Below are 17,669 nucleotides of genomic sequence, written 5' to 3' on the forward strand. Positions count from 1 at the left end.
CTTAGTAATACAACTTTCAGACTTCTGAAAGGTGCAGTCTGACTTTTTCATCTCAATTGCAAGAAAGAGGGTTGGTTACTTCATTAGAGGAATGAAGCTAAAGGGAGGCAGTTAGTGGCAGGCTTTCATCTGTTAATGTAGCTGGTGGGAAAGCCAATATATAACTACTTCTAAAGAAAACTAAATCTTTGGAGTTTGGATTTTAATACTGCAAACAGCATGGATCCTTCTATTGGAAATACCTCATGCTCTTACAGTAAGACTTAGGAGCCAGGCACCTGTAGTGTGTGGTGTAGTTAACATGGATGAGATGATGCTGGTGCCTGTTCTCTTGCCTGCTGGATGCACATGCTGTTATTTCCATGACTTGCACTTAAATAACTGTTTCATTCAGTGTGTGAATGTAATACCTTTTAGCTGAGTACTCATGTTGCCCTCCTTATGGGAATTCAGCTGGCTTTCCAAGAGTGTATCTGGCTTATCTCTTTAAGCCAACGGTTCTACTTCATTTGCTCTGTGTAGTTTGTGTACGCAGCAGTCTCTTTTGTGCTTCTGTGGATTTTTTGTACACTTGGTTAACTTTGTGTAAGGGTTGAGGATTTTTACAATTAATGTTACTTTCCATTCAGAGCTTTTTTAAAAATTTTGTCTCAGAACAGTCAAATAAGTAACAATGGGAAGCGTTTCTTCAAATATGGTGGCTAAAGTGAACTTTTTTTAATGAGTTCAGATAACTTGGCTGTCAATAAAGTGTAAAGATATACTTTCTGAAGAAGAGTTGGAAAATCACTTGTTCCATGTGTTTTCATCTCATATGGGTAAGGTGAAGGGACTGTAATGAGATAGTTGTTTGTTCAGAAGTTACAGTTGTACAGAGCAGTGCTCTCACCCTAAAGCTACAGCCCTACCAGCTCTTGGCAGCTGTGCATACACCACTGACACTTTAAGCCAGCCTGTGCTGGAGCAGGTTTGCTCCAGCTCATCTTTGGGTTTAGTGACTGACTGTTGGTGGAGGGAACCCTTGAAAATCAGAGATTTTCAGGGGGCTTTGCTCTGAACAACTTCAAACACAAGCTGTATTGGTTTTGTTGTTTCTACACCTCTCCCGCCCCCCGCCCCCCCAAAAAGTCTCATACCTACCTCCAAATGTTATTTCACTGTTAGAATCATCATCAAAACCTATGGGGAAATCAATTTTATTTAAGATAAGCATCTGCATATGCAATCTGTTTCTTGAAGAGGGGCAAGTCTGCAGTCATTCTATACATCTATAAGCCTGAGTTCAGTGCTAGATATTTCATACAGCAGCATGGCAAAACTCCCTGAAGTGAATTACTGCCCTTGTAACCTTAATGTGCTGTTACTTCCCAGAATAAGCAGTAACTGCATCTGTTATTGTGCCCAAGCTGGGAATTCACCTCATCCCCTTGCTCAATCTGAAATTTACTTGGATTGTGAAATACCTACATTGCAGAATGTTTACGGAATGTAGCTTGCATTTATACGTATTTAGAATTAAAGGGTAATCAGTTTGAGGTTGCTTTTTATTTTAGCTATATCAGAACGTACACTATAGGTGTTACGTTCACGCAGTGTACGCATGCAGCCCCTTTCAGTACTAAGCCAAAAAGGAACATCCCATTGAAACCCTTCTATGTGCTCAGGGGCGGCTTGCCTATTTGTGTTGCAAGAGCGAAAGTTTTTGGCTGCAGCTTGTTTCTGTGGGCCAAGGGCTGTGACCTGGAATGCAGGCCAGAAGGATACTGGAAAGCAGTGCTGGGGCACAAAGTGTGCTTTATCCAGTTACTATAGGGAGGTCCAGCACTGTCACTGCTGCTGCCTTCCTTGTTGGAGACCAGTTAAGGGAATGCAATCCAAAATCTTCTAAAGATCTCCTCCAGTGCCTACCTTCTTGCAATTATCTTCATGTTTGTGCTGTTTGCAAGGAATTTGGGTTTGGAGAAAATGGAAAACACCTCAGACCACATCATAATACTCAGATGTATCCCTTATGGTTCTAAATGTCTGAGCTCTTGTAGGGAAACTTTCAAAGTCAGTTTTGAAGGCAATGCTTTGTTCTATGTCCCCAGGCAAAATAGCGTATGTGTTAGTGAGCCTATACTCCAACTTATAGGAATAATTTTACAGAGGGTTTTTTGTGTGTGTGTGTGTTTGGTTTTTGTTGTTGATTGTTTTGGTGTTTTTTTGGTTTGTTATTTTTTTTGTGTGTGTTTTTTTTTCTTTGTTGTTTTTGGTTGTGTTTTTTTTTTTGTTTCGTTTGGTTTGGTTTGTTTTTTAACTCAAAACCAAAGAGGTGAGCAACAGGGACTACTTGTAGCCAACAGAAAAGGCACTTGAGCTGGTATGTACTGTAAGGGCATAAGTCATCACTAGGTCATGAGTAGCATTGCAGCAAAGCACAGCACTCCATTCTCTGCAGTAACTGAGCTGTTACACTGTTAAATATCAGTATCATATGTGGTGGGGACAAAATTACATGCCTGGTCTGCTGTGTTTTGCGAGGTTTCCTTGTCTATTGGGTTAGGGTTTAGATTCTTGTCTCAAATTGTTCCATTCAGAGATAAAGCGTAGTAGATAACATCGGTCCTGACACTCTAGGCCCGTGGAAAATGTTGCTCCTGCTCTTAAGCTAAATTCTTGTTTGAAGTCCAGTGATGCCCAAGGAAGTTACCTGCTGGCACTTTATTAGCTGACTTGGTTAGTGCCCCTCTTGTACCTCATATCCCTGCCCTTCATCTCCAGCAGCTAATAGTTTGAAGTGACAAAGTTGTGAATGGGCCAACTACCCATACCTCTTCTGTGGACAGTTTAAAAAAGCTCTCTTAGACTTCTGCGAGAGACTGATCTGAAATAAGACTCCACTGACCCTTGTGTCAAAGATAGGTGAAATCACATCTCAGTTTCTCATACCAATCTTTTGTCTCAGAGATTGGTGGAAGGAGTTGAGGTAAGACTCTTCCACCATGCAGTGTTTGAGGGATGAGTGGGAAAGAGCTGAGATAAGACTCTTCCATCCATTACCTCAAGGCATGGTGTGAGGAATTGCTGTCCATTATCCCAAGAACTGCTGCAGATGTGTGTGCAGACAGGTGCAGTTGAAGAGCTGGCTGCAAGACCAGGGAAACTGGTCCACCAGGAAAATGTAATATGTGACATGAAGAACAGAGGTACTCCCCCCAACTCATTATAAAAGAGGGAAAAGCTAATCACCAAGAGGCACATCACCAGGGAGCCATTGCCATGCAGATGACTCCAGAAGGACGCCTCCGTGAGGACACTCTCCACTGATGACTACTACAGACTCTGAGGGACACCCTCCATGAGACATCGCCATGAGGGCAACTCCATGAGACACACTCCACAGGGTACCTTCAAGGGGGCGACTCCAGAAGGATGCCTCCACCTCCGACAGACTCTTGGGGGACACTCTGCTCCAATACTGACTACAAACCCTGAAGAACTCCCACCAATTACGATGATGACAATGGGTCCCCGGGACACCGCTGGATCCACAGTGTGACTTTTTCTCTCTCTCTGCACCCCAAATCCTTGCTTCATTTTTCTACCTTTTTTCCAATCTGTCCTATCGCTATCCCCTTTATTACAATAATTTCCCTTTTTTGTAGTAACTGTTTTATTAATAAACTTACTAATTGATTATGGTACTTGACCCCGTTTGTGTCTTAATTTCACTCTTGGGATCACAGACTGAAACAGGGTCTGGCACTGGGCTTTTCTCCAGTCGGACCCTGACAACTTCTAAAATCATGGATGAGACCATGCAATGTGCAGACATTCTGCACATCGATTCTACAGTGCAACTGCACTCAAACCTAGAGCTTTCTGCAGGGAAAATGGTGTGTCAGTTATTAACCAAGGGAAGTGAGCAGCAAGCATGCTCATAAGTAGAAAGAGCACAGTGGGTGCTCAAACTGAACCATGTCAGCAGGGCCTTACTGCTTAAAATCTAGCAGAGTTGTGGCTGCATGGATCTGAACTTCCCCTTAGGTATAGTATTTACCACTGCATCAAAAAATCTCTTTAGTTTAGTAAACTTGGGCCCTACTGAGCTGAGAGGAACAACAGGATGGCTGGAAGTCCTTCAAGAGGGGTCTGTGAGAGCAAGCAAAGGCACAACGAACAATTCAGGCCTCCCTTAATGTGGCATGTGTGTGTGCTATCCTAAAGCATTATCAGCAGGGACAAATGGAGTTAAGGGCAACACTTCAAGTTTTTCATTCCATCAACTCTTGAGATCCATCACATTATCCCATCATGGGAATTTCACTTGTCAGTTCCTGCAGCAGTTCTGGTAATGCAACTGGCTGTTCCTTGTGCACAGATGCAGATCTGATCTTGTGCTTTATGATACAGCACAGATGATCAGGCACCTACTCCTCTGAGCTCTGTCCAGCACAAGAGCTGCACGGAAGTGTGACCCTTAAGCCAAGTGTAACACTTCAAGCAGACAGAACACTAGAGTCTTGAGGCAGCTGCTCAGCCTGCTTGTTATGAAGAGCAAACAGTCTCGTGGACAGCTGACAAAACACCACATACTTTCTAAAAATTGTGTAACAGGAACCATGAGCTTTCAGTAAGGACAAGGACAGGTTTACTGTAATTTCTCTGTTGGAAGTGGAGTGGTGGTGGGGAATTCCGAACCAATGAAAAATATCCTTTCCAGTTTCCTCTTTTGAGGGGTTTGAATTCCTTATAAATACTCTCTCTGAATCTGACACACAATACAAGCCTCATTTCCTTTGGCTTTACCCTTCTGCAGTGGTGAGTGATATTCTGTATTTGTGAGCTCCTTGAATTTGTTAGCTAGTATTTTGGAACAGGGCTAATGCTTTAGCATGTGGGGTTTCTCTGTATTCATTATAGGAGCAGCAGGGAATGCTAAAATCCAAGTTCCTCATGTCCATCTGCCTCTGTGGCAGAACTGAGCTTGTGGTCATACAGAGGGCATCATTCCTTGGGGTTGGAGGGAGTGGGCTCCTGGGCTAGCCACCAGCACTGGGGCAGTTGCATGGGCGCAGCTATGGGTCTGATGGATGCTGGGGCAGCAGCCTCTCAAACGTGCTCCAGAACTCTTCATCTCTCTGACTGTCTTACAACTCTGTGTCAGGCTTGGGCCAGGAACCATGAGGCTCTGTGTCTGCTTCGTTCTGCTCTCCATTATTCTCTGTGCAAGTGCTGACTCACCACTAGCCCGAGGTGGACGATTTGTCTGGGATGCACTGGGAGGTAAGCTGCTGTTACTCCTCGGAGCTGAGAGGACCACAGCTCCACATTAGCAACCCTGCTGTTTGCTGCTGCTGAAGGCCTTGATCATCCCCCACAGGTCCTTTCCATGGGCACACCCCTGTGCAAAGGCCAGTGTGGAGAAGTGCTTCTCTGTGTTACTGCTCCTAGGGTCTTTCAGTTCCTGGCTGAAATGGTACTTAACTATTTCTGGGATGACACTTTAAAGTCAACATCATGGCTGTTTCTCTGCTTTGCTCAGGGGCACGGGATATGTACAGAGCATACCGGGACATGCGTGAGGCAAATTACAAAGGTGCTGACAAGTATTTCCATGCTCGTGGGAATTATGATGCTGCCAAAAGAGGACCTGGTGGTGCCTGGGCAGCAAGAGTGATCAGGTAATGGAGCATATTTGTGTCATTAACACAGGTTACTAAGGATCTAGGCGTTCCAGTTAGAGTGACATCCTTTTTGACTTGTACTCAGCTTTTGACCTAGGACAGTGGAGGGGAAGTAGTTAATGTCTGTGGAGCCTGTCTCTATAGGAACGGTGTCTCTCCTTCACATGAGTGTGAACCTTTCTTCTTGTCCTCCTGAGATACCTTACCTCTGTGTTTCTGGTGATAAGGAGCTCTTTCCTTGTGTCCCTGCTCATGGCAGGGGGTTGGAATTAGGTGATGTTTAAGGTCCTTTCCAACCCAAACTATTCTGTGATAACAGTTATGGATGCCACTGTGGTTCTCAGACAAGGACTGAATATATGCTTGATCTCACTTTGAGAAGCACTGTGGAAAAGCTAGTTTTGCATGACTGAGGAAATCAAGACAAAGTGTGGTTACATACTGATTGGTTTACATGGCCTTTTTTCTTCCTGCTAGTGATGCCCGAGAAAAATGGCAAAGCGATGTGAGTGGCAGAGGTGCAGAAGACACCCGAGCTGACCAAGAGGCCAATAGGTGGGGTAGAAGCGGCGGCGATCCCAACCGCTACAGACCTGCTGGCCTTCCCAGCAAATACTAATGCCAGCCCGGCAGAGCCTCTCTGCTTCCCTGTTACACCTCTTCTCTGCATCCAAATAAAGAGTTTCTCTTGCAAACTGTCCCCCCTCGATGCTGCCTTACCTTGTGGGGTGTGGGGACCTCAGGTCACAGCGCTGGCTTCGAGGGAACCAGGGTAACTGTCACTTCTTGGGGCGGTGTCAGGACATCACGGTGGCTACCGGCGCTGTCAAGGCGCGGCGGTGTCCCTTGGCACTTCGGCTGCTCTGGGAGCACGGGAGCTGCTTTTCCAGCGGCGAGCGGCTTCCACCGTCAGGAACTCGGCCCGGCCGCCGAGCGGCGAGGGCTCCTGACGGCCTGCGGTGAACGCTGGGCCGCAGCCTCCCGGCGTCCCGGCCCGGCAGGAGGCGCTGTGGTGTGCCGCCCAGGCGGCGCTCTCGCCGCGGACGTCTCGTTGGCGCCGGTGAGGTAGTCGTTGTGGTGGTGGTGTGCCGCCATGAACCGTAACCCCTCGCCACCTTCCAGCGAGGTGGAAGAGGAGGAGGACGCGGTGGGAAACACGGTGTACAGTAAACACTGGCTGTTCAGCATCCTCACCCGCCTCATCGAGGTGCGGGCCCGGCGGGGTGGGGGCACAGGGAGGGAAGAGAGCGGCGGGCCCGGTAGCGGTGAGCGTTTCGCGGGTGTGGTGCGGCTGTTACCGGGTCCACGGGGATATACACAAGTAGGCTTCCTGCTTGTGTGTTTAGGTTTTGATTATGGTTTTTATACTCTGACTGAAGGGTTAGGTCGTTGTTAGTGATCCATGGCTTTTCTCGGTAGTTGCGTGCATACTGCCATATCCCCAGTGCACACACACCCCACACCACACCCCCCCCCTCCCACTGTTTTCTCTCAGTTCATTAGCCCTGAGAAGACGGAGCCCATCGTAAGTCCCGAGGGAATCCAAACGGAGCTGGACGAGGAGCTGGAGAATGACATTTGTAAAGTGTGGGACATGTCGATGGATGAGGTAGGAGCGATACACGGAAGCCAGACTTCGAGGGTGGTTCATGGCTGGGGGTGGCTTCTGCCCTGTGTGTTCAGAGCCCTTCTGAAAGTGGGAGAAGGCACAGAATTATACAGACTCGGCCAGCTTTCTGATTTTGATGGTACTGATTATTCTGTTTAGGCTGATAGTGTCATGTGAGTTATTACACAGTGCAGGTGTCCTGAACTGGCATCAAGCACTCTCATCACAAAGGCTGCTTTACTAGATGAGCAAGTATGCTGTGTACATTCTTAAACCCAGCACTAGTTTGCAGAAGCAGGCCTTCTGTTGTGTACTAGCTGCTGGGGCCCATGCTGCTGTTTGAGGATGTAAGGCCTATATATCTTTGAATATAAAAGAAACAAGGTGGTCTGTCCCATCTTTCCTCCAATTGTCTAATGGATCCTGCAGTGCTGTTGTTTAGGGTCAGCTGACTTAAATGGGACCGTATTCACACCTGTTGGTGTTCTACAGAAAATCATGTTCAGGAGTTGAACCAAAGCTCAGTGTTACTAGAAAACAGCAGCTTAGTTGTAGCAGGAATTAACTCAGGTCCATAGCCTGTACCTTCATCGGTTTGATTATAGAGATAATATTGAGGCCATCTCTAAATAGGTATATTTTTCCTCTAGTAATTATAATGCATCTTGCTGGTAAGAATGACTGAATGACAATGAACCTTTTAAAGTTTAGCCAGAGACTTGCAGTGGCAATGTAACATAACTTTTTGGTATTTTTTCTCAACATTCTCAGATGCTGGATCCAGTTCTCAAGTAAGAGATACACATACATTTGTAATTATGATTTTATTTCCTAGCTCTTTGGATATTTTAAATAAATGTGGAAGATGTGTCCTTTGCTCACAAGTAGAGAACTAATCTTGTGTTTTAATATGGTAAAATGCGAAGCAGTTTTACTCTTTTGTATGGTCTGATCAAGTATTAATGGTAATCCCTACCCTGGTTTCATTTTGTATGTCTACATCATGTCACTGTCTGAAAATATGATGTTTGCTGAATTCTAAATTGGTGTCTCTGACCCTGTGTTGAGACGGAGAGCAAAAGACACTAAATGTGACTTTTTGGCCCATTGTATAGCAAATCAATGGCACTCTGAATCATCACAGAGGCTGGCTGATCTTGTTTCGTTGAGAAGCAAGGATTATTGGTATTAACTGTTGGGAAAGAATTGATCTCTTTTAGCGAGTTTGACATCTCTTTGATCCAGGGCTTGTGCTGTTAGAAAAGGTTTGATTTTGCATTTTGAAAATGGAGAAGTCTACTTTTTCCTTCACTTTCTCCACAGGATGTCGCTTTATTTCTTCAGGAGTTCAGTGCCCCAGATATATTCATGGGAATTTTTGCCAAGTCAAAATGCCCTCGCCTTACTGTAAGTATGGTATGTCAAAAAGCTGTCCCATATTAATAGCAGTAGTAGATAGGTGTATACATGCATTTGCACGTAGCTCCTTCCTTCTCTCACTGCATGCTTGGATACCTTAGGGGAACAAGAAGAAAATGCAAAATCAAATTTTAAAATTCTTTTTTTCAGGATTTTTAATAGAGTCTAATCAGTAAGTATTTCAGTGATGCTGAAGCTAATATATGTCATTATGATGGACTAAGTTCATGAAACCTAGTTATAAGGTTTGTTATATAACCCAGGAAAGAGTGCCCTTTTATTTCCTTATTACTTGTTTCAAGATTACTCAACAGAAATGGTCATGAATTTGTTTAGTCAGCCGTACAAAAGTGTGGTGGATTGACCGTGGCTGGACACCAGGTGCCCACCAGAGCTGCTTTATCACTGTCTTCCTCAGCTGGACAGAGGGAGAAAAATACGGTAAAAAGGTTCATGAATTGAGATAAGATCAGGGAGATCACTCAGCAGTTACTGTCACAGGCAAGACAAGACTCAGAGAAATTAATTTATAATCAACCAAATCAGAGTAAGATAATGAGAAGTAAAGCCAAATCCTAAAACACCTTCTTCCACCCCTACCTTCTTCCTGGGCTTGACTTTACTCCTGGTTTCTCTCCTTGCTCCCACCCCGAGCAGCGAAGGTGGATAAGAACAGGGGTTGCAGTCAGTTCGTCACGCATTTCTGCCATCACTCCTTTCTTCTCACTCTCTTCCTGTGCTTCCAGCATGTGGTCACTCCCATGGAAGACAGTTCTCCATGAACTTCCAACATAAGTCCTTCTCATGGGCTGCAGTTCTTCACAAACTGCTCCATCATGGGCTCTCCCATGGGGTGCAGTCCTTCAGGATCAGACTGTTCCAGCATAGGTCCTAAATGGGATCAGAAGTCCTGCCAGCAAACCTGCTCCAGTGTGGGCTCTCCACTGGGTTACAGCCTCCTTTGGGCATCCCCTTGTTGTGGCCTGAGATCCTCCATGGTCTACAGGTGGATATCTGCTCCACCATGGACCTCCATGGGATGCAGGGGAACAGCCTGCCTTACCATGGTCTCCACCACAGATGACAGTGGAATCTCTGCTCCAGCAACTGGAGCACCTCTCTGTTGCTTTAATAATAGGGATGCCAGGTTATCATCAAAACAATATACATAGAATATGCAAGCAAAATTGATTTCAAGATATATTTGCTTTTATGGAACACCTTAACACCTAAATATGTGAGTAGTACCTGTCCTGAGTATATTTTATGCCAGTCTAATGGCATCCTGTAGAAAAGTCTGTATCATCTTGGAATCAGTGCATCAGAAGAACTTGGAAATCAAACTGGAAAATGTCTTTGAATCTCTCTTACCTTTGTCTTACTGTTGTGGAAATGAAATTGTGAACTGTGTTGCAGTTGCCTCATTATACTGTGTTTTGACTTTTCAGGAAATCTGTGTGGGAATATTAGGAAATATGGCCTGTTTCCAAGACATATGCATGTCCATTAGTAAAGATGCGAATCTTGGGTAAGTGTGTATGTGCTATATATATGCATGGTGCTGCTTTTCTGGACTCAGAATCATAAAATATATGTTAAAGAAGGAACTAATTTTGCCTGCCATCCCTCGTGTTTATTCACACCTTTTAGGCTGACCATGTTTGTGTAGGAAGTGCTCAGTGAAATTAAAAAAGGATACAGACCACTTTTTTTTGTTTGTTTGTTTTTAATCAGCAGTGAAGTTGAATCTTTAATTTCTAAGTTGGGTAATCTTGAAACACTGGAAATGTGTGCAGTCAGGAAAAGCTGGGTTTAACCTCAGAAGATGACTACACCTATGAAATTCACCTTTTTGTAACCTTTTTTTAAAAAAATACATTTTATTAACTTTTATCTTGTGTTTTCTCTTTAAAGCCAGGTGTTACTGCAACGTTTGTGTGATACAGACTCCCCAACTCTTCTGGAAACAAGCAGGTAGGACATCTCAGAACTTGATGCATCATTAGTGTAGCTCTGCTATGTTCTGAGGCCTGGTAAGAAAACTGACAATGTTTCTGTCACATCGTTCTCACTATTTTGGATTTGCACTTGTACAGCTAAAATGAATGAACTGGCTTCTGGTTTGTTAAGTGGGCAATTCTTGTCTAGGTTGTTGTTAACTTGCCTCTCCCAGCCTGAGGTGGCCAGTATCTGGGTTGAGAGAATCCGAGAGAATCCTTCTGTGTATGACTGTGTGTGCTTTATCATGTCCAGCTCTACAAATGGTAAGTTGCCAAAACAAGCCGGGAATTAGTGGGTGTTTGCAGAAAAAAAACCCCACCCAAACAAACCACCAAAGTGTGCAGTTTCAAAGCCAGATTTTCAACTGGGAGTACAGAATTTCAAATAAAGCTCATGAATTTAAAGGATACCAAAATAAACTTGTCCTGCCTTTGTAGGTTCACAGATATACCTAAAACCAACTGGGGGAAAAAAAAATAGAGGACAAAAAGCGCTGGGGGGGAATCAAAATAAGTCTCATAGAAGAAATAACTATTTGTCACAGTAAAGGAAAGGACATTGTCCTCATTCAGGAATATGCAGATGTCATTTTTGATCTTGAAAAAGACCTTATTTAAATTTCTTTTTCTTTTTTTTTTTTTCAAAATTAGTTATGTATGTATGTGTATATCTTTGTCGAGATATATATGGAAACATATATATGGAATGTGAACTGGAAAAATGATTCAGTTACCCTGAATGGCAGCTGAGTACTGCACAGGCTTTGGTACACAAATCTGTCATAGAAAAAATTTAGCAAAAAACCCATTAAGCGCCTAATAATGGAAATAATTTGAATAGCATTTATGTTTTGCATCCAACTCCATTTTAACAGCAGTTATTATTTGTCTAGGAATCCTAATAGTTTATGCTTTTCAAACTTCTGTGTTTTCTTTTTCCTGAGAATGCTCAGGAATCCTGCTCCATCCAATTGCAGTCACAGCCCTACTTAAGTAAAGTGCAGATTGGCAGGTATAAGGTTAGCAGAAAACTGCATATTTCCAGCAAATCTTGGAAAGTTTTACTTCCATAGCAGAAGTTACGACTTTTCAGGAATGTGATTTTATTTTGCAGAATAAAGTTCCTGCTTCATAAATAGCATGATAAAGTAGAAGTCACTGCACTTTCCAACAATCTCTATTTATCAAGCATTTCGCCTGATCTGTGCTACAAAAAAGAGTAACAATCTTCAGTAGGCCATGAAAGAAACTAATATATTTCAGCTGAATTTACTCTGAATACTTTTGTATATTAGAACTTTGAAAGCTAATTTTTGCTTTCTGTTTTTAGTCTTGTTGAAATTTATATATTCTCTCTTGTGCAGTTGAATTGTTGGTAAAAGTAGGAGAAGTGGTGGACAAACTCTTTGATCTAGATGAAGAGCTAATGTTGAACTGGATTAAAAATGGCACTTGTCCATCGGTGGGACCATCTGTAGATGATTCCCCTGAAGAACTTCCAGATTTTAAGATTGTGCCTTGTATACTTGAAGCAGCCAAACAAGTCCGGTATGTGAGATTTCTTTACGGTTTCATGGCTGAGGAAACTCCTTATAACCTTGTTAAGGCCTGTGTCTGAATTCTTTATTTCAGTGGGAGCTGCATAGTGTGACAGGTCACTAGAATACATTTTCCTGTGCTTACAATTTGAAGTGAATCAACTAGTTTGTTAGCAAAAAGAATGGCAGTGATTGCTGATGGTCTTCTGTGTGTCCAAAACACACAGAATATATAATCTTTGCTTTTTGTTTGTTCTGTGTAGATCAGATAATCCGGAAGGACTTGATGTTTATATGCATATTTTGCAGCTCCTGACCACAGTGGATGAGGGTATTCAGGCAATTGGTAAGACACTTGAATTGCTACATATGATGGGACCAAGAATGGCAGTGACTTCTAGGTCATCAGATATTTGATGGGTAGAAAAATTATTTATCTACCTAGATTAAATCTGTTGGGTTGGTGGGTTCTGTTTCTTTCTTTCTGAAGTGCAGGTTCCTGATAGAGGAAAAGAGACTTGGAGTTTGCTGTATGACCTCATTTGCCATGACCTTTGCCAGCCAGATGATCCAGCGATCGTTGTGCAGGAGCAGAAGACTGTATTGGCCTCTATTTTGTCTGTACTTTCTGCTATGTTTGCTTCACAGACAGAACAAGAATACACCAAGATGAGAAAAAGCAAGTTGTGCTTTTTTTTTCCTGGGTTTGGGGGTTTGTTTTAGGGTTATTTTTCAGTTATTTTCACAATTGACTCTATGAGGGGTGAAGGGTGATTAGTTTATTACTAACAGAACACAGAATTCTGTTACCTGTTGGAATACAGTAAGATTCTTTGCTGGTAACTGTAAAAATCACAGCTAGCTTAAAGTTTGGTTACTGGATCTGTCTGAAGAGTTACAGTAATAGACTCTACAGATACTGTCCAATTTTCTCCGTTGGATAAATTAATGAAATTTTATTTATAAATTAATGAAATTTATTTATAAATTAATGAAGTTTATTTAGAAATTAATGAAATTTATTTTCTTTCATGAAATATGAGTGCTTTTTAGTTGTTTGTTTTCATTTTTTTTTTTTTTATTAGCAGAGGGAGATCCTGCACTTAAGTCCATCTTTATCACTTGTTACTTTTCAGTACTTTGTCAGGTCTTTAAAATTGAAAGCCTACCTTGGGAATGGGAATCAGGGTCATCTGCAGGAGAAAGACATTGGCAGTTTGGTTTATCAGACAGAATTACCTGGATGCAAATTTAACATTCTAGCCTCTGAGTTACTACTGGAGACATTTTCCTTCTCATATTCCTTACCATTGGAATATGTGTTATAGACAAAGGTTAGCTCACATTAAAAATGGTTTGGATTTTCTGCTACATTTCTGCTTGCTTCTTTAAAAAGTCTTTGAGTGATAACTATAGACCGGTCAGCCTCACCTCCATCCCTGGGAAAGTGATGGAACACCTTATCCTTGGTACCATCTTAAGGCATATCAAGGATAAGAAGGTTATGAGGGGCAGTCAACATGGCTTCACCAGGGGGAAATCATGTTTGACCAATCTCTTAGCCTTTTATGAGGAAATAACACGGTGGATGGATGATGGCAGAGCGGTGGATGTGGTCTACCTTGACTTCAGCAAAGCATTTGACACAGTCTCCCACAGCATCCTCACGGCTAAAATGAGGAAGTGTGGACTGGATGATCAGGTAGTGAGGTGGACTGCGAACTGGCTGAAGGAGAGAAGCCAGAGAGTTGTAGTCTATGGGGCTGAGTCTAGTTGGAGGCCTGTAACTAGTGGAGTGCCTCAAGGGTCAGTACTGGGACCGGTATTATTTAATATATTCATCAATGATTTAGATGAGGGAATTGAGTGTACTATCAGCAAGTTTGCTGATGACACTAAGCTGGGAGGAGTGGCTGACATGCCAGAAGGCTGTGCTGCCATCCAGCGAGACCTGGATAGGCTGGAGAGTTGGGCAGGGAGTAACTTGATGAAATATAACAAGGGAAAGTGTAGAGTCCTGCATCTGGGCAGGAACAACCCCAGGTTCCAGTATAGGTTGGGGAACGACCTGTTAGAGAGCAGTGTAGGGTAGAGGGACCTGGGGGTCCTAGTGGACGACAGGATGACCATGAGCCAACACTGTGCCCTTGTGGCTAAGAAGGCCAATGGCATCCTGGGGTGTATTAGAAGGGGGGTGGTTAGTAGGTCGAGAGAGGTCCTCCTTCCCCTCTACTCTGCCCTGGTGAGACCGCATCTGAAGTATTGTGTCCAGTTCTGGGCCCCTCAGTTCAAGAAGGACAGGGAGCTGCTGGAGAGAGTCCAGCACAGGGCAACGAAGATGATTAAGGGAGTGGAGCATCTCCCTTATGAGGAAAGACTGAGGGAGCTGGGTCTCTATAGTTTGGAGAAGAGGAGACTGAGGGGTGACCTTATCAGTGTCTATAAATATATAAAGGGGGAGTGTCACGAGGATGGAGCCAGGCTCTACTCAGTGGCAAACAATGATAGGACAAGGGGTAATGGGTACAAACTGGAACACAAGAGGTTCCACTTAAACGTGAGAAGAAACTTCTTCTCAGTGAGGGTGACGGAACGCTGGAACAGGCTGCCCAGGGAGGTTGTGGAGTCTCCTTCCCTGGAGACATTCAAAACCCGCCTGGACGCATTCCTGTGTAACATTATCTAGGTGTTCCTGCTCCGGCAGGGGGATTGGACTAGATGATCTTTCGAGGTCCCTTCCAATCTCTAACATACTGTGATACTGTGATAATACACAACAATGTCAGTATACACATTTCTTTTGTATAAAATCTGGTGGTGTGTTTCAAAATTTTAATGCCTTGAAAAGATGGGGAAAAATTTTCAGTGTTAAGCTTCCATTTTCTTGTTACTTTGTATTAGATATGCCTCTGATTGGCAGCTTGATTCGTATCTTACAATACATGGAGGGCTGTGGGAAGAGAGCTGGTGATAACTCAAAGGAGTCTGAACAGGAAGAGACTGGAAGAGCTGATGTAAATGACAAAGATTTCCATTTAAAAATTTTGAAGGACATTTGCTGTGAATTACTTTCCAATATGCTTCAAGAATTGACCAAGGTAAGGATAAACCAAATTCTGAGAGGGATTTCTGGAGGGTAGGTAAGAAAAGAGACACTACTATCAATGTGAGTATTTTTCCGTGCAAGTGAAGTTGCATACTGAAAATTCATTAGGAGATTAATCAGAAGGTGGGTAGCACAATATGTATTAGATGGCAGGGACACACAGGCTTTCCGAGGTGTGTGCCTTTAGGGTCAAGACTGTGTGATAAATTCTGTAGGTGTATGTTGCCCTTTTGTTTGAATGAAAGTCAATTTATTTAAGAAAATGTAAGAATCTGAATATGAAGAAGAATATGTAAATTTGTGTTCTCCACTAGACTTTTTTATTATGGGAGCATTCAGATTAAGAGTCATACGATCTGTGCGCTTTCAGACCTTTTGTATTTGCTATGGCTGATATTCTCCAGGAACTCTTAAGTTCTGGTGGTTTTACCCATTTTTGAGAACAAAGCACATACTGTAGATACTGTGTGCACCATTTTGAGTTTATTCTTTCACAGCTGTTCATGACATGCTAGTTTTAATTCTTTTTTTATTTTCCAGGAGAATACATTAGAAGGACTACACCAGGGACATTTAAATGAGCAGACATGTTCCTGTGCATTTCAGAACCTCTTACCTCTGTACTTTGCATCAGTGAGTGTGTGACAAGGACTTTCAACATAAGTGAAAAAATATTGCTTGGGTGGCAAGATCTTTCAGAGCAGATGTAGGAGTAGGACAGAATTGCTTGGACACAGCTAATATGCCATTCTAGACAGTCTTACCATCAGCCAGAACTTTGTCTAGATCATCAGCTGATGTAAGGGTAGACTGTGCTGAAATGAATGGATAACTGAAATTTATGCTAGCTGAAAATTTGTCCTGTATATCTTTATAGATTAATTAAGTATTTTTTATAGGGAGGTTTTCTTTGTGTACTTCTAAACAATAGAAGAAGAGTTTGGGGAAGGCAGTAATATTTCAAAGTTTAGACCAACTGAAATTGTGGGGTTTAGAAGGCAGGCATGTGGAACATTATCCACTGTTATTTGCAGTGGCTGCTGCTGGCTGCTGTTGGTGGGAAGGTACAGAAATAGAAAGACCCCCTATACCAAGTGTAATAATATTGTGTCCTATACAAGTTAATTTTTTGTCTTCCCTTTCTCCTTCCCTTTTTGTGTTTGCAATTTATTTCCAGGTGGAGAGTTTCCTTGGAGTTCTGCGTGAGGCTGATCAGACACTTGCTGATAATCTAGAAAAACGTTTCCCAAGCCTGAAGGTTCACTCCTAAGAATGTACATGAAATGTTTTCCTTCTTTGAAGATTTTAACTGTTTTATTAAAGTGTTTTAGAAATCAAGTTTTCAGTAAATGCAGAAGAATGAGGCAACCTCCTTTGCAACAGGTGGCTTTTAAGAAGTCTTCCAGGTAGCCCTGATTAACCTAGGGTTGATCTGTCCTTTATGGGGAAGGAAACAACTGTAAATTCAATTCTGTATCTTCATCCTGTTTGCTCTGGTGGTGAGAGACTGTTGATTTCTGATTGCTCTTCTGTAGCATAGGTTTGTTTTGTTGTGGTTTTTTTTTTTAATAACTCTTGATTCTATGCTTTTCAACTTAAGTTGAAACAGCAACCTGAATGAACTCAACCGAGTAGTTATTTATAATGTGATGCTGGTTTCTTCTAAGTTGCTGTTGGCAAAAGGGTTGGTAGGAAATCCTGGATGTCCTCTGCTTAAGGCTCTTCAAGCACCTGATAAAAACAGAGTTAAATTACACAGAATTATTTGCATTTTCCTATTTTTTTTTTCATTTTTCTTTAGTCTTACAGATCATATCAGCACCTTGAGCAGGTTCATCACGGTCCTTTAAAATCTTCATACTTCTTACACTAAAACCTCTTCTGTACTGCAGCTCTGGGTTGTGGCATTTAGGTCCTGTGCAGTTTAAAGGACTTGAGAATATGGTTACCAATGGTCTATGCTGCAGCTTCCAACCATTGCAGCCAGTTACCTAGAGTTAGACTTGTAGGTCAGGTTTGGTTTTAACCTGTGGCATACTTGCAAGCTTCCTGCTTTTTTAAAGCAGTCTGCACTTCAATTTCAGGGGAGATAGAGGTGTTAGGTCCCTTGTAGTAAAGCCTGTCTATATTCTTCTAAAAGTCTCACTTTTAATTATATTCTGTTTAACTGGGTTGCGTTTTTAGATCACATGCCTGCATGCAGTGCAACTAACATTTTCTGTGTCTGAAAAGACAGTACAGTAACACATCAGCTTCACTGATTCTGTAAATGAGAATGGGAAACAGTTGGTCTTTATAAGGCTTGAGATGTAAAAGAAAATGGGAACC

At 42.7% G+C, this 17,669-nt stretch overlaps 2 protein-coding genes across 3 annotated transcripts; both read left to right on the forward strand.

The window, feature by feature from the left end:
* The first annotated feature begins 4,672 nt into the window (after positions 1-4,672).
* LOC130604054 (serum amyloid A protein-like) lies at positions 4,673-6,369 on the forward strand. Its single transcript, XM_057418313.1, has 4 exons — positions 4,673-4,803; positions 5,150-5,268; positions 5,528-5,666; positions 6,147-6,369. Exons 2-4 carry the CDS (start codon positions 5,166-5,168, stop codon positions 6,286-6,288), a joined length of 384 nt encoding a protein of 127 aa, XP_057274296.1. The 5' UTR covers positions 4,673-4,803; positions 5,150-5,165; the 3' UTR covers positions 6,289-6,369.
* Positions 6,370-6,683: 314 nt separating this feature from the next.
* Positions 6,684-17,168, forward strand: SAAL1 (serum amyloid A like 1). 2 transcript variants are annotated; one of them, XM_057418147.1, is made up of 12 exons: positions 6,684-6,876; positions 7,165-7,278; positions 8,602-8,685; positions 10,146-10,225; positions 10,612-10,671; positions 10,846-10,961; positions 12,062-12,245; positions 12,499-12,581; positions 12,726-12,914; positions 15,137-15,333; positions 15,882-15,974; positions 16,519-17,168. In XM_057418147.1, the coding sequence occupies exons 1-12, from the start codon at positions 6,763-6,765 to the stop codon at positions 16,609-16,611; spliced, it is 1,407 nt and encodes a 468-aa protein (XP_057274130.1). In that variant the 5' UTR covers positions 6,684-6,762; the 3' UTR covers positions 16,612-17,168. The 2 variants fall into 2 exon arrangements, with proteins under 2 accessions (XP_057274130.1, XP_057274131.1); XM_057418148.1 differs by having other exon boundaries at positions 6,758-6,892.
* The last annotated feature ends 501 nt before the right edge of the window (positions 17,169-17,669 follow it).

The sequence above is a fragment of the Pezoporus wallicus genome, unplaced genomic scaffold (assembly GCF_028554395.1).
Source record: "Pezoporus wallicus isolate ANWC-B61680 ecotype Strahan unplaced genomic scaffold, APGP_CSIRO_Pwel_v1 contig_2025, whole genome shotgun sequence".
Lineage (NCBI taxonomy): Eukaryota > Metazoa > Chordata > Aves > Psittaciformes > Psittacidae > Pezoporus > Pezoporus wallicus.